Below are 13,821 nucleotides of genomic sequence, written 5' to 3'. Positions count from 1 at the left end.
TCCTTTCCACATTTTTTCAATTGATGTTGTTGATGTGGCACAATTAGTCTAAAATTGGTTCATTACATATGGTATCAGAACATGGTTTAAATCTAGGCCCTTGGGCTACTATGCTCATTGTGCCTATTTTTGACATGTGTTTTGAAATATTACCATGGCCACAAGATCTAAACGGAAAGTTGGGTCGAGCAGTAGTGCACGGGCTGAAGAACCTAATGAGAGGTTGGATCAGATTATTGCACTGTTAACCCAATAGGGGGCTTCATTACAACAACAAAGTCAGCAAATGGACAACCTAGAGCAAGGGGCTCAAGGTAGACAAGCCGAAGAAGAGGCCAAGAAGTGTGAGGAGGATCAATGCTCTGAAGCTATAAGTAAGCAGGAAGAGGAGCTAAGGAAGAAATGTGAGGATTAGCAGATGGTTGAAGCTCTTAGGAGGTCTAAAATAGACCAAAAAGCGAAAGCTAACCATCGAAGTGCTCTCCTTAATTCTAATAGGATTCAGATAGTTGCTGACTTGAGCAATGATCTCAAGAAGGTAACTCCACTGACATTCCATGGAAGAGCTTCTGGGGAAGATGCAGAGGCATGGATTACTAGCATGGAGAAGTACTTCCTAGTGTGAAACTACACTAGAAAATCTAGAGCAGTATAGGCCACCTATTAGCTAATGGGTGAAGTAGCCAACTAGTGGGAGAATATCATGGCTGAAAATAAATTCCAACATGGAGAGGTAACTTGGGAAGAATTCTTGTAGTTTTTTTGCAAATGATGGTTACCTCAACTTTATTATGATAGGAAAACAACATATTTCTATAAGTTAGTGCAAGGGAACATGAATGTTACACAATATCATGAGAGATTTTTCCATTTGGTAAAATATATTCCATAGTATCAGCATGATGAACTCTTTAGAATACAAAATTTTGTAATGGGCTTGCGACCTAAAATTTATAGTGAGGTTGAGATGCAGGAGCCTGAGACCATGGACTTTGCATTGCGTAAAGCCCTTAAGTAGGAGTAGAGGTTGAAGGATACTTCATCCTATAAATCCTTCAACCAAAAATATAAGAGGAAGTTTCAGGATAGTAGATCATATCAGGATAAAAAAGGACATCAGGATGATGGAGCAAAAGGAAAAGAAAAGAAACAACAAATCAGGAACATAAAAGACAAAGGACACGAGAATTTTGACAGGAATAAGGAAAATTGGAACAACAATCAAAATTCCAGAAATGGTGGTGGCAGGAATGGAAACAACCGAGGAGATAAAAATAGAAGAACACCTAGGGGAGGTTGTTTTATATGTGGAGGAAACCATTATGTTGTTAAGTGTTTGCAGTGAATTGATAAGAAAGACTTTCCTCTGCAACATCGTATCCATGCTGTAGTGGATCACTGACAGGTAGATTATCAAGCCATTCCCATTCAAATGACTGGTACACTTTTCAGTTACCTTGTTTCTATCTTAATAGATATTGGTGCTACTGAATGTTTTGTGGATCCTAAAATATTAACCAAGATACTTGTTAGGGCTGGTTTTATGGTAGAACCATGGATTGTAGAGTATGGTAACAGGGTTGAACGCAGGATAGAGCAATGCTTATCTTGTAGTGAGTTGGAGCTTCCTAGTTTTCGAACTGAGGTCAACTTGTATGTAGCACCTCTGGGCTCATATGATGTCATCTTAGGTATTAATTGGTTAAGTGAGCATAAGGCCTTGGTGGACTCTCGAGATAAGGTGATTAGATGTCTTGATGACATAGGTCATTCTGTGACACTAAATGGTGTCAAACAACCTTTGGAACTGAGGCAAATTTCAGCAATGCAGTTGAAGAAGGCCAAAAGGAAGGGGTGTCAGTTATACATTGCCCATATTAAAAATCTAGATGAAACTCCACCTCGAATAGAGGATCACCCTATTTTACAAGAGTTTAGAGATGTATTTCTAGATGATTTTCCTGAATTACCCCCTAAAAGGGAGTTTGATTTCTCTATAGATCTCATACCAGGAGCAAAACCTTAATTAAAGGTTCCTTACCGCATGACTTCTACAGAAATGTATGAATTGAATATTCAGTTACAGGAACTTTTAGATAAAGGGTTCATACGCCCTAGTGTATCACCGTGGGGAGCTCCTATAATTTTTGTCAAGAAGAAGGATGGTACCTTAAGGTTGTGCATAGATTATTGTATGTTGAATAAGGTGACCATAAAGAATCGGTACCCTCTACCTAGGATTGATGAACTTTTCAATCAAATGAAAGGGGCAACCAAATTCTCCAAGAATTTGGAAGAACATGAAGAACATTTGCAAATAGTGTTGCAGCGATTGAGAGACAAGAAACTTTATGGAAAACTCTCTAAGTGTTCCTTTTATCAAAAGGAGATCCATTATTTGGGACACATTTTGTTAGCCAAAGGCATCATTTTGGACCCCACAAAGATCAAAGCCATCCTTGAATGGCCAACTCCACAGAATGTAAGTGAAGTAAGGAGTTTTATGGGTCTTGTCAAGTATTATAGGAAATTTGTTGAAGGTTTTTCTTGCATAGTAGCACCGATTACATCTCATCAGCGCAAGGGAAAAAAGGTTTGTGTGGATGGAAGCTTGTGAGAAAGCCTTTCAGTTAGTTAAGGAAAAACTCACTATGGCTCTTATTTTGATTATTCTAGACCCAAATGGGCATTTTGTTGTCACCAACAATGCCTCAGGGGATGGACTTGGGGGTGTTCTGATGCAGGATGGTAAAGTTGTGGCTTACGAATCTAGGAAACTGAAATCTCATTAAGTAAACTATGCTACTCATGATTTAAAGTTGGCTGTGATAGTACATGCCTTGTAGATGTGGCGGCACTACCTATTGGGGAAGCCATTTGAGCTAAAAACTGATCATATGGGGTTGAGGTATATTTTCACTCAACCAAATATGAATGCCTAACAGAGACGATGGCTCAAATTCCTTAGTGAATATGATTTTGGCATTGAGTATATTAAGGGTAAAGAAAATAGAGTAGCAGATGCACTTAGCCATAGAAGACCTGTTGATGCTATCTCTACATCTCCAATATGCATGAGGGAGTATATCCTCCAATATCTTCTTGGGGATACTCATTATGAATGGGTAAAGTCAGTTTTTGATACAGATGCTTCTGATCCATGATTTGACGACTATTCTTTGGATGAGGATGGTCTACATAAATATCAAAATAGGATTTATGTTCCTGATCGTGAAGGATTGCTAAAAGTTGTACTTGAGGAGATGCATAACACTCCATTTTTAGGGCATCTAGGGGTAAATAAGATGATGGCTGACTTAAGGGCTCTATATTTCTTGCTAGGTTTCAAGAGAAATGTGATGGAGTATGTAGCCCAGTGTTTAGAATACCAACATGTCAAGGCTGAGCATGCCCATCTAGTAGGTCTTCTATATCCCCACGAGATTCCACAGTATAAATGGAAAGTTATCAGCATGGATTTTGTACAAGGTTTACCCATGACTCGACATAGGCATGATTTTATCTTAGTCATAGTTGATAAGTTCACGAAGGTTGCTCATTTTATTCTTGGTAGTCTAAAGGACAGATCTTCGGTGTTGGAAAGGAAGTTTGTTCAGGAGATTTATCGACTGCATGGTATTCCTAAGGCTATTATTTCTAACAGGGACAACCAGATGACTTCAAGGTTTTGGACCACCTTGAACGTTGCTTTAGGTACACATTTGAATTTTAGTACAGCATACCACCCTGAGACTGATGGTCAAATAGAGCAGGTGAATCAGATATTGGAAGATTTACTACGCATGTACTGTATGGATCAGTAATACAAATGGGAGGAATATCTTCCATTGGTGGAGTTTGCCTATAATAACTCCTATTATTCATCTTTGGGTATGGCCCTATCTGAGGCTCTCTATGGATGAAGATGTCAGACTCCTATCAGTTGGGATAAGGTTGAGGATAGGATTATTGTAGGTCCTGAGATGCTAAGAGAAATGGAGGAATAGGTAACTCTAATCCACAGTCGGTTGGAGGAGACAGCAGATCAACAAAAGAGTTATGCGGACAAGAAATGCACCTTCCACTAGTTTCAAACTGGGGATAAGGTGTTTCTCAAGGTTAGGTTGCAAAAGAGTTCAATCTCATTTGGCAAGAGTTCAAAACTTGCTTTGAGATTTGTTGGCCCATTCGAGGTTCTAGAAGTCATCAGCCCAATTGCTTATTGGCTTGCTTTGCTCCCTTCTTTAGCTCACATTCATAATTTTTTTCATGTGTCTTTTCTTAAACTCTATCATCCTACTATATCTCACATTCTTGATTGGCGTGCATTACAAGTATAGGATCTAGGGGTAATGGCATTTCAACCAACCCGAATCATTGAGCAACATATCCTTAGGGTACGAGATAGGAATATACCCTAGTGTAAAGTCAAATGGGACCAGTTTGGGGTGGATAGTGCCACTTGGGAAGATGTTGATGATTTACAAAAATCATTTCCCCATATTTTTGTATAGATGTTTAATTTCTGAATACATAACAGTTTTGGTATGTGTAAATAAAAAAAAAATTTGTGAAAGACATTGGGATGATGCCTTTTCCTAGTGGGGAAGGATGTCAGGTCTCGCCCTAGAACCCTTTCTTTTCTTGCTTATGTGGCTATGTCAACTTGGTCAAATTTAGACTTAATTAAAAAAAAATGAAAGTAAATGTTTTAGATTTCTAAATTGAAATGATTTATTATGATGGATACATATGAGTTGTTACATTCGATGATGATGTTATTTGATGTAATCATGATGTCATTCTTATAGTTCTAATTCAGTTAATGTTATTCTTAATGATGATGTAATTAAGTTGTTAATGACGATTGATACTGACTCATTGTTATGGTTGCAAGTGTCTGAGTGGATGCAGGGATCGTTACGACGGAAGTGTGGTTGAGGTAGAGAATGTTAGCCTCTTGGAAGGGGATGTTTCGGAGGACCATGCGACCACACACACTTCACTTAGGATTTATATGATTTTTGATTACTTTTATGCTGCATTACTATGTCAATTTTGAGATATTAGAATGAAATTAGAAATAACATTTGATTTAAATGCGAGATTTTGAAATGAGCAAATATAAGTAATGATAGAAAAGTTTTGGTTTAATGTTAATTTAGTATATTGTGGATATCATATACAGGGCCTCCTCATACAAGCATTCTTTATTGCTATTTTCCTAACAATTGTAACTATATATGTTTTATTTTGGAACCAATTGTTAAAATAAAATAATAATAATAAAATAAAGGATATATTATACCTTTTCGTATGAGTGAGGAGGAGGCAGTTAGGTCAGTATTCATCCATAATGTTCGAAGAGCGGTGTTAAGAATAAGGTTTTGGAAAATAATAAAATACACAACAGAGAAAAAGGAGAACAACACAGGAAGGAAGGTCGTCCATAGCCTTGAAAGTCATTGTAGAAGGAGTGGCACTCAGGAAAGAAGTACTATAGGATCAGCCATGTCAACATGAGGCATACATTTCCAAGTTCCTTCTTATTAAACATTTTGCCTCTATCTATGTTTCATGTTGCTTTACTTGGGAATAAGTTTCTTAATAAACACTACATATTGAATGTCTTGCTGGAACTTTTCACTTCTTGTCTACAAATATTATGAAAAATGAAAATCCTTCTTTAATTTGGGTTTGGGTATGTGTTTGAATGTTTCTCTGTTGTAGATCTCATTGAATGAGAAAGTCTTGGAAACCCTTTTTCTTAAGCAAGTGGTATGATGTATGCTCTATTTTCAAGCTTGTCGGAGGTATTGAATAATGATTGGAAAATATATATAACTATGATAATGTTGTACCTTAACATGTATTGTTGGATTTCCTCCTAAAAATGTTGATGCCACACATATTGAAAGAAATGATTGATGTCACTAGATTTTGTTACCCTATATAGTATCTTGATACTGTTGGTGCTAAACATTATTACTATGTTTTTTTTGTGTTCTTAAAACAATATTATTACCCTATACGTTTGTTGTGTCTTAAAAACATTGTTAATGTTCCTTATACATTTTTTTTGTGTTCATAAACATTATTACTATATGTTGTTGTTGTATCTTAAACAATATTGCTATCTTGAAAATACCATTATCATTAAAACATTTTTCTTGTTGGGTTTTTCTAAAAATGCCTGTGAGAAATGATGGAATTTTGATATTATGATTTAAAAATCAAAACGTTATCAGTTAGTTTTCCTTACTATTGAGTCTTATTGCAAGAAAGCTTCCTACTAGTTTGAAGGAATTACAATGTTATGGTGTTTCAAACTATTATTTCATTCTATTATAATTCGAATGGCAGCTCATTAAAGTGTAAGAGAGTGTATAATTGTTATACCATCTATCGATTGGAGTTTTGAGATAGATGCTTGAAAAAAAAAAATATTCCAAAGACATTCCAAACTTTTCTTTAATTACATGTGTTAAACAATTATGATATCAGGATTTACCTTAACCCCAGCTCTAAAGTTTTCCTGAATCATGAAGTTAGAGAAAACAAATGGCAATTGGACAAAAATGGTTAAACTTGAAATCAGCACAAAGCTTCCAAAAATGAGATCTTGGTTGTCTCCTTGTCTGTTACCAACATGTCAAGCCATGTAACATATATATATATAAAGAAAGCTTAAGGCAACCATAATGGATATTTTTTGAATATACAGATTTAGCAACCAAACCATGGCTAAATCTTAAGTATAGATGAATAAATATGAACTTTTTCTTAGTTGGGTTGAACTATAAACACAGAAATCTAAAGTGTAATTTTCAATAATTCATTTTAGTAGTATTGTGATATGTTGATATTGAGCTATAATTTTGAATTATATGAACACTTGTTGGTAGCATTAAAAGTATATCCCCTCATGTTGGGTGTAATGTAGCGATTTATGGGACAGATAGGTGGATATCTTCATGTTTAGTTTCCCTATCTGCTAGTAATGTAGAATGGTTGCATTCTATTTTTGTTTCTTCTACAGGTAAATCTAGATTGAAAGTGCTTGGCCAAGCCATTTTATTTTTCCAAATATTGCATATGTGACTCATGGTTATGCAGATTTGGTATTCTTTTACTGCATATGTGTAGATATGTAGTTATTTTTTTCGTAGCTACATTCCGTGTTTAGACTACTAGGCACATGGTTGCAATGTAGGAATATTACATAATCGCACCAAATACATCCGATCCATCTTGTTCCGAGAAGCTAGGCTTCTCGTGCCAGGGTCAGGGAATTCTGCATGTTAGGAAGAGTCCCAGGGTAGTACTTCACTCCGTGGTTGGCGAGGTTAAAGCACCTAGGCCACACTTCCATCTTGGGAAGTAGGTGGGAGATGTCTTGTAGCTTTTAGAGACTAGCACTAATACATTTGGCATCGATTTGTGATGGTTGTGTCGCAATTACGATAGCAATGTGTCGTCAATGCGACAATAATAGATGTCATTTTTTTTAGTCACAAATTATGATATCTATCCTATACCATCATAATTACAATGCCTATCCATTGCTATGCAACCACTTTATTGTGACAACAACCCCATTGCAATGCTTATGGTTAACATTGCAATTGCGACAGACACCCTGGCGATTGCATCAATAGTTGGCATCATCGCTACAACAACCCTATCGCAATGCTTGTGGCTGACATAGCAATTGCGATGAATACCCTGGCAATTGTGATGGCAGTTGATGTTGCCGCTATAGCAACCCCATCACAATTCGTGTGGCTGACGTCACAATAGTGACAGGGTCAAAGTTAAACAAAAATATATATACTACATCAAACCAAATCAAACCTCCTAAACCCTGCGTAACTTTATTTGGTCACATCTTATATTTGAGCAAGATGGTGTCTTATTGGTGCTCCTTCCATTATTTCATGATATATTATTATCAGGGCATCCAATCAGCTATAGGAAAAAGATGATTCTTGAACAATCAAATTAGCAATACGGTCAATCTGCATTTTATTTGGGCACTTGGTTTGAGGTTCATCTCATCGATTCCCATTCATCACAGGATCTTTATCTGATTAGACCTCGATAGAAAACATTGAGATTTCTCGAGCCCCAAGCCCAAATCATGCAGGCTTCAATCTCCACATATCATAAAGCTTGTATATAGAGTTGGGCATCCCGTACCTAGAAGCTTCACCTGCATCAGCTCTTGGATGATGTGAGAATGCTCAGCTCTATATACAGGCTTTATGATATGTGGAGATTGAAGCTTGCACAATTTGGGCTTGGGGCTTGAGAAATCTCAATTTTTTCTATCGAGGTCTAATCAGATATAGATTCTATGATGAATGGGAATTGATGAGATGAACCTCAAACCAAGTGTCCAAATGCAATGCAGATCGATCATATTGCTAATTCGATTCTTCAGGAATCATCTTTGTCCTATAGCCGATTGGATGGCATGATAATAATATATCATGAAATAATGGAAGGAGCACCAATATAACACCATCCTACTCAAATATAAGATGTGACCAAATGAAGTTACGTAGGGTTTAAGAGTCTTGATTTGGTTTGATGTTGGAGGTAGTTGAGAATGATGTAGTTGGAAGCTTCACCTCCCTTGTCTCCTCCCTTTGCCTCACTCCTTCTCAGGCCTTAATATGTCATACTTATGTTGCTTAAATCATTGAGTACTGACAATTTTGCTAAAATTGATTCCTTACATTTCTCTTTTCAAAAGCTTTCTTATAAAGATAAACTACGATAGAAACAATCTCTTGAACATGCACACACTTTTCTAGCTATGGTGGACTAGGAATGTGCAATATATATTTTGTGCACTACAATATCATGCAATGAAACCAATTATACAAAAATAGAAGTAGTGAAACCATGGAAGCAAAAGCTAGTAAAATTGGGAAGGTTCAATGAAAACAAATATTATGAAGAAAGATTGCAATGATGTGGCATTAGACTGAATACATTGATATATGTAATTGGATCAAAAATATCTCTAGATATTAATGTCAGTAAAGCAACATCATAATTTTCTAAGATGTGCATATTGATCTCATCATTTTTTATTTAATTAATGTTACTTGAATGATTTGAACAAAAACTTACACAAAAACTTACTAGGAAAGATGCCTACTATGTAAATGTATTGCATGCATACACATATGAAGTTTCTCCAGAGTGAAAGGCTGCAAGTTTCCTCCCTCTAGTAACAAATGCTTAGTTGTCCTTTATGCAAGATATTACCAACGTGCATCAAGAAATTGTTTGTGTTCCACTAGCCATGAAGGTCATCTTGAGATGTCCTTGATACAATGGTTAAGATCACTCAGAATTTAAAATCTAAAAAATAAAGTTTCTTACTCAATTGCATTAAGCATTAAAGTGCCTAAACTTTTAGGCCATGTTTTACAATGTTGTAAATAATCTTGATCTAAGATGGAGTACTAACAAGCATGGGAATTGCATGAAACTAATTGTCAGTTTATAGACATATTTCAGTTATTTTGTATCATGTGCATGTGTGCTACCCATATGTTGCTTCTCTTGGCAATGTAATGATGAGAAGAGTTCACTAACATGGGGAATCAAACTTACAGAGAAAAATGACCCCTGACAGATATATACTACACCCAAGGCAAGGTCCCTAAAGATGGAAACCAGATATTTGAGACATATTGCTTCAATTGGAAGTCTTCCAAATAGGGAAAAATGGAAATATATACTTAAGTATTATAAACAAGATAAAAGTTTCTCACACCCTGGTAAATTCTAATATAGATTGTATGAGGAATATTTTGTAGGAGACAACTATTAATGTCAGTACATTTACACCAAAGTTTAGGGAATGTGCATTATGTAGAAAATTTACGACTTCTTGAGTAGAGTCAAAAAATCCTTATGTACGAATAAGAATAGCTAAAGATTTGCTAAGCATTTGAGAGTCATTCAAAGTATTCCAGACTTCAGAATTTCAATTAGAGAAGGAAAAAATGTTTAATGCTTGATAAAGCCTATGCTATAAATAATCAAACAGATACAATCGATAATTTTAAAAGATGAGATAGGTAAACATTCTGCCTTATGAATACATTATTTCCAAAGCTATATAATTAGATTGGAAATTTTTTAAAATAGTATACTTTTCTACTTGGATAAGGAAAATTGAGCATGAAGATAATACTTACCTTACCCATAATACTGCGTTGTCGACTTATTCCCACCCATTCATAAGTTTTCCCATCAAAATAGCACACAGTTTTCATACCTGCCCATATACCTTCACAAGAAAAAATAATAATGACATTAGGACTAGATTTGTATACTGCTTAAACAATCCATGATACAAAAATGTGGAAATCAAAGTAAGGTTTGCAATTTTTTCTGAAGATTGAACTCTCCAATTTAGGCTCAATTACAATGAGGTGAGACATTGAGTATGACATTTGTGGCCCTAATTATATTATTCATAAGCTTCCTTGTCTTTTCCACATTCCATGAGAATTCTATATTATTTGTCACAACCCATTTTATTAACTCATTATGTGAATAAAAAAATTGATTATTAACTAACTATTTATCTGTGTGCATTTGATGTTTTGATACAATGAACTAAATGTGATGACACTAAATACAAATTTATGTCAATTAGTATTTTATTATTTTACGAATATCCATGACTTGATATCTTGTTAATCTAAATCTTTTCCATAGGTCCTCTTATTCGAATAATTTATGAATAAGATTGGTAAAATTGATTGTGTTTTGCAAATCATATACATGCAATATTTTAATTATTTCTATTGACTTGAATTATGATTTTTTGATTCTAACATTGTCTAACTACAATTTATTGGCATGAGGTAGATGCTGGTCAGTCTTTTTCCCCTCTTGCTTGTTGAGTTAGGCATCATCTGGAAAAGGGAGGCTAATCATGATAGTGAGGAAATTGTACTGTAAATTTTAAGAACTTGTACACATGCATCAATCATAAGTTGATTGTATGATAATGCAAGGTAGACACGCAAAGGTTTTCTCAAGTGTCATCACAAGTATCTGTACTCTTATTGCCTTTCTATCATTGCATGAGATCCAATGAAACATAGGGACTCATTGTTTCCCTAGTTAATTATGATAATCGTATCATTGGCGATAACATAGTCCCAAGAAAATGTTGAGATCCAAGGATACAATAAAAAAACTACAAGTTTAGAACTTCATGATAGTTCAAAGCATGAAGCCTTAGATGCATAGGACAACAGTCTAAACATAAGACAAAATAGAAAAATATTTAGTATCTTATTGAGCTTCACTTTGTTTTGAGAATAGTTTAATATTCTCTACTAAATAGGGCCAACCACATGAAGGTGGAAGCTCATTTGGCCCCACCCCCCTCCCCCTAACATCACTCTACATTCCCCGTTAACATCTAACATTCATTCATTCTTTCAACCATTAATAAAATGTAACATTCAATCAATATCACATGATAACATTCATTAACACATTAGATTCATTAACATGCAACATTCATCAATATTTTGCATTAACACATAATTCATGAACATTCATTAGCACATAATTAAATTCATTGAGACATAAAATTCAGTCATTATCAATTGAGGTATGTAGATGAAAATCATTTCTTTTTTTTTCTTTCTATTTCTTTTTTCTATGTAAGCTCTAAGAGGAGCATTAGTGTCATCATCAATTCCTCCCTCATCAGTTGTTCTATTCTCTATTCTTGATGATCTCAAATTCCTATGATGTTGCAAAGGGGAGTCCTCTACAATAACAAATAAAAGAGTTAAATTAAAAATAATTTATTATAATTGTTACAAGTATTTAATTATTTTACATAACATAACTATGGTGCTCTTTACTTGATCTGACCACATCATTTTGTCTAGACTCAATGTCAACATGCTCATGAACATCGACCCCTCGATCCTCTATAGCTGCTATACAAAATGTTACATTAATCCAAACACCAATTGCAATTACATATAAAAAATTTAATAGCAAATGTATACCTCCACCACTAGGATGCACATCATGTGAACCTTTAGCATCCACAGATTGTGTAGAAGGATTGTCAGGTTGCATTCCAACATCCTATGCATTGTTATCATTGCTTGCTTAAAACAGATATACTCACTTTATATTGGAACTTAACATCAAATAGACTAATTGGTAAAGTATTCAATTTGAAATAAATTTCATTTAGCTTATTTAACTATGGCTTAGATGCATCATTATTAGAACCTTCCACACTAATTTCAGCTCATGGCCATTCAACCATGGCTCTATAGCCTTGGTGGAAGCCAATTCTCTTATCCTCTTCTTTGAGGCATCTCTTGAAATATGAGCCTTGCATTTTTGCGTGGTATGGTGAATTTTACTTGCATTGTTTCATCAACCAATGGAGGGTAGTTAAAATATAAAAGGAAATACAAAAGTTGCCAAAACACTTGGTGTAAGGTTGGGTGTATGAGGCCTTGAATGGTACAAGGGAGAAGTTACTAGTATGCAGCCTTATGTGATGAGTTGGGTCCATGAATTAAAGGAGTAATTGTAATAGCAGATTAGTTCCTTGTTTGAAGGTGAATCAAGCCTTGAATGTTCTTGTGGAGAACAGAGGATTGGGGTGATAACTTGAATTTCTTAGTTGTTCTAAGGTGCTAGGAGTTTGTTGGTGCTTCCAAAGTGTGTTACTCTACATCATATATTGGTGTGGAGGAACACTGAGATCCAAGTTGAGGATCAGGAGCATAGACAAGCTTGTCTATCCTAGCATGTCCCATCACAATATATAAAAAAATTGATACAATTTTTCATTTACTAATACTTACAACTCATGCTTGAAGTTTCGAAAAACCACCAGAGCCGAGCTTGTGTCCCATGCTTTTCTAGTCTTTCCTTTGTTGCCTTTGATGTGTCAGGCAATCTATGAAAAGTTTGAAATATGTTAGATAGTATAAATATAGAGGTTAATTAGTACATAATTACATTCTCAATAGTATCACATACCTTGTTCTACTCTCTACTAGTGTAATATTATTTTTGTTGTCAGCTTTATACTTTCCATTCAAAATCAGAGTCTACCACTCAGCCTCAGGAACATAGGGTAGACACTTGTACCTAGGGTTATCCTATAAAAAAAAATTGTACTAGTCCCTAATATACTTCAAACATAAACCAGATTTTTCAAGGAGCTTGTTTCTCTTGAATGCACGAGGTCCAAAGAGTTGGGTTATGCTCTCTATAAGATCATCCTTCAACATTTTGTCTTGGTTATCCCACCTTTCAAGAAATGGATGAAAAGGAAAACTATTCTAGCAATGATATGAAATCAAAATAGTGGTTTGGGGTTTTAGTTAGGATATGATGTTCCACTAGGTAGGCAGGGTGGGCCCGAATATTCGCAAACACTCATCACCAAGTTTTTTCCAAAAAACATCATTCCCTACAAAACAATCATGGGATCATTAGTCGATGAAGAGTGATCAAAAACTAAATTACTATTATATTACTATAGAATAATAATAACTTTAAAGTACCTGGAACTTTGGCTACTTTTAATGGAATGCCTTCATTGTCGCTGATAATAAATATGACATCCTTCATCGTTCCTTCATTCTTCCTTATTGTTTATATGTTTATTTTCTGATGTACTGCTCCTTATATGCTGCACTCATTCTTCTTTATCTGTCTGATCATAATATAAACATTGTTGTATATGTTTTGGTTATCCAGTTGAGGTTTATTTGAAGTAGCTAATGTAGCAAG

The 13,821-nt window shown here is 35.1% G+C and overlaps 1 protein-coding gene across 1 annotated transcript; it reads left to right on the top strand.

Moving 5' to 3' along the window:
• The first annotated feature begins 1,235 nt into the window (after positions 1-1,235).
• Positions 1,236-2,026, top strand: LOC149540113 (uncharacterized). The gene is made up of 2 exons (XM_089802653.1): positions 1,236-1,295; positions 1,406-2,026. The coding sequence occupies exons 1-2, from the start codon at positions 1,236-1,238 to the stop codon at positions 2,024-2,026; spliced, it is 681 nt and encodes a 226-aa protein (XP_089658779.1).
• Positions 2,027-13,821: the final 11,795 nt, after the last annotated feature.

The sequence above is a fragment of the Cupressus sempervirens genome, chromosome 9 (genome assembly GCF_028749045.1).
Source record: "Cupressus sempervirens isolate cs-2001-9-10 chromosome 9, ASM2874904v1, whole genome shotgun sequence".
In the NCBI taxonomy this organism is placed as follows: Eukaryota; Viridiplantae; Streptophyta; class Pinopsida; order Cupressales; family Cupressaceae; genus Cupressus; species Cupressus sempervirens.
Note: the sequence above shows the minus strand (reverse complement) of the source record. Positions and strands in the feature narration are given on the sequence as shown.

Coding starts and splice junctions, on each gene's coding strand:
- LOC149540113 (XM_089802653.1), top strand. CDS start 1,236: ATGGTGGTGGCAGGAATGGAAACAACCGAGGAGATAAAAATAGAAGAA. Junction 1,296..1,405: donor TAGAAGAACACCTAGGGGAG/GTTGTTTTATAT, acceptor GATCACTGACAG/GTAGATTATCAAGCCATTCC.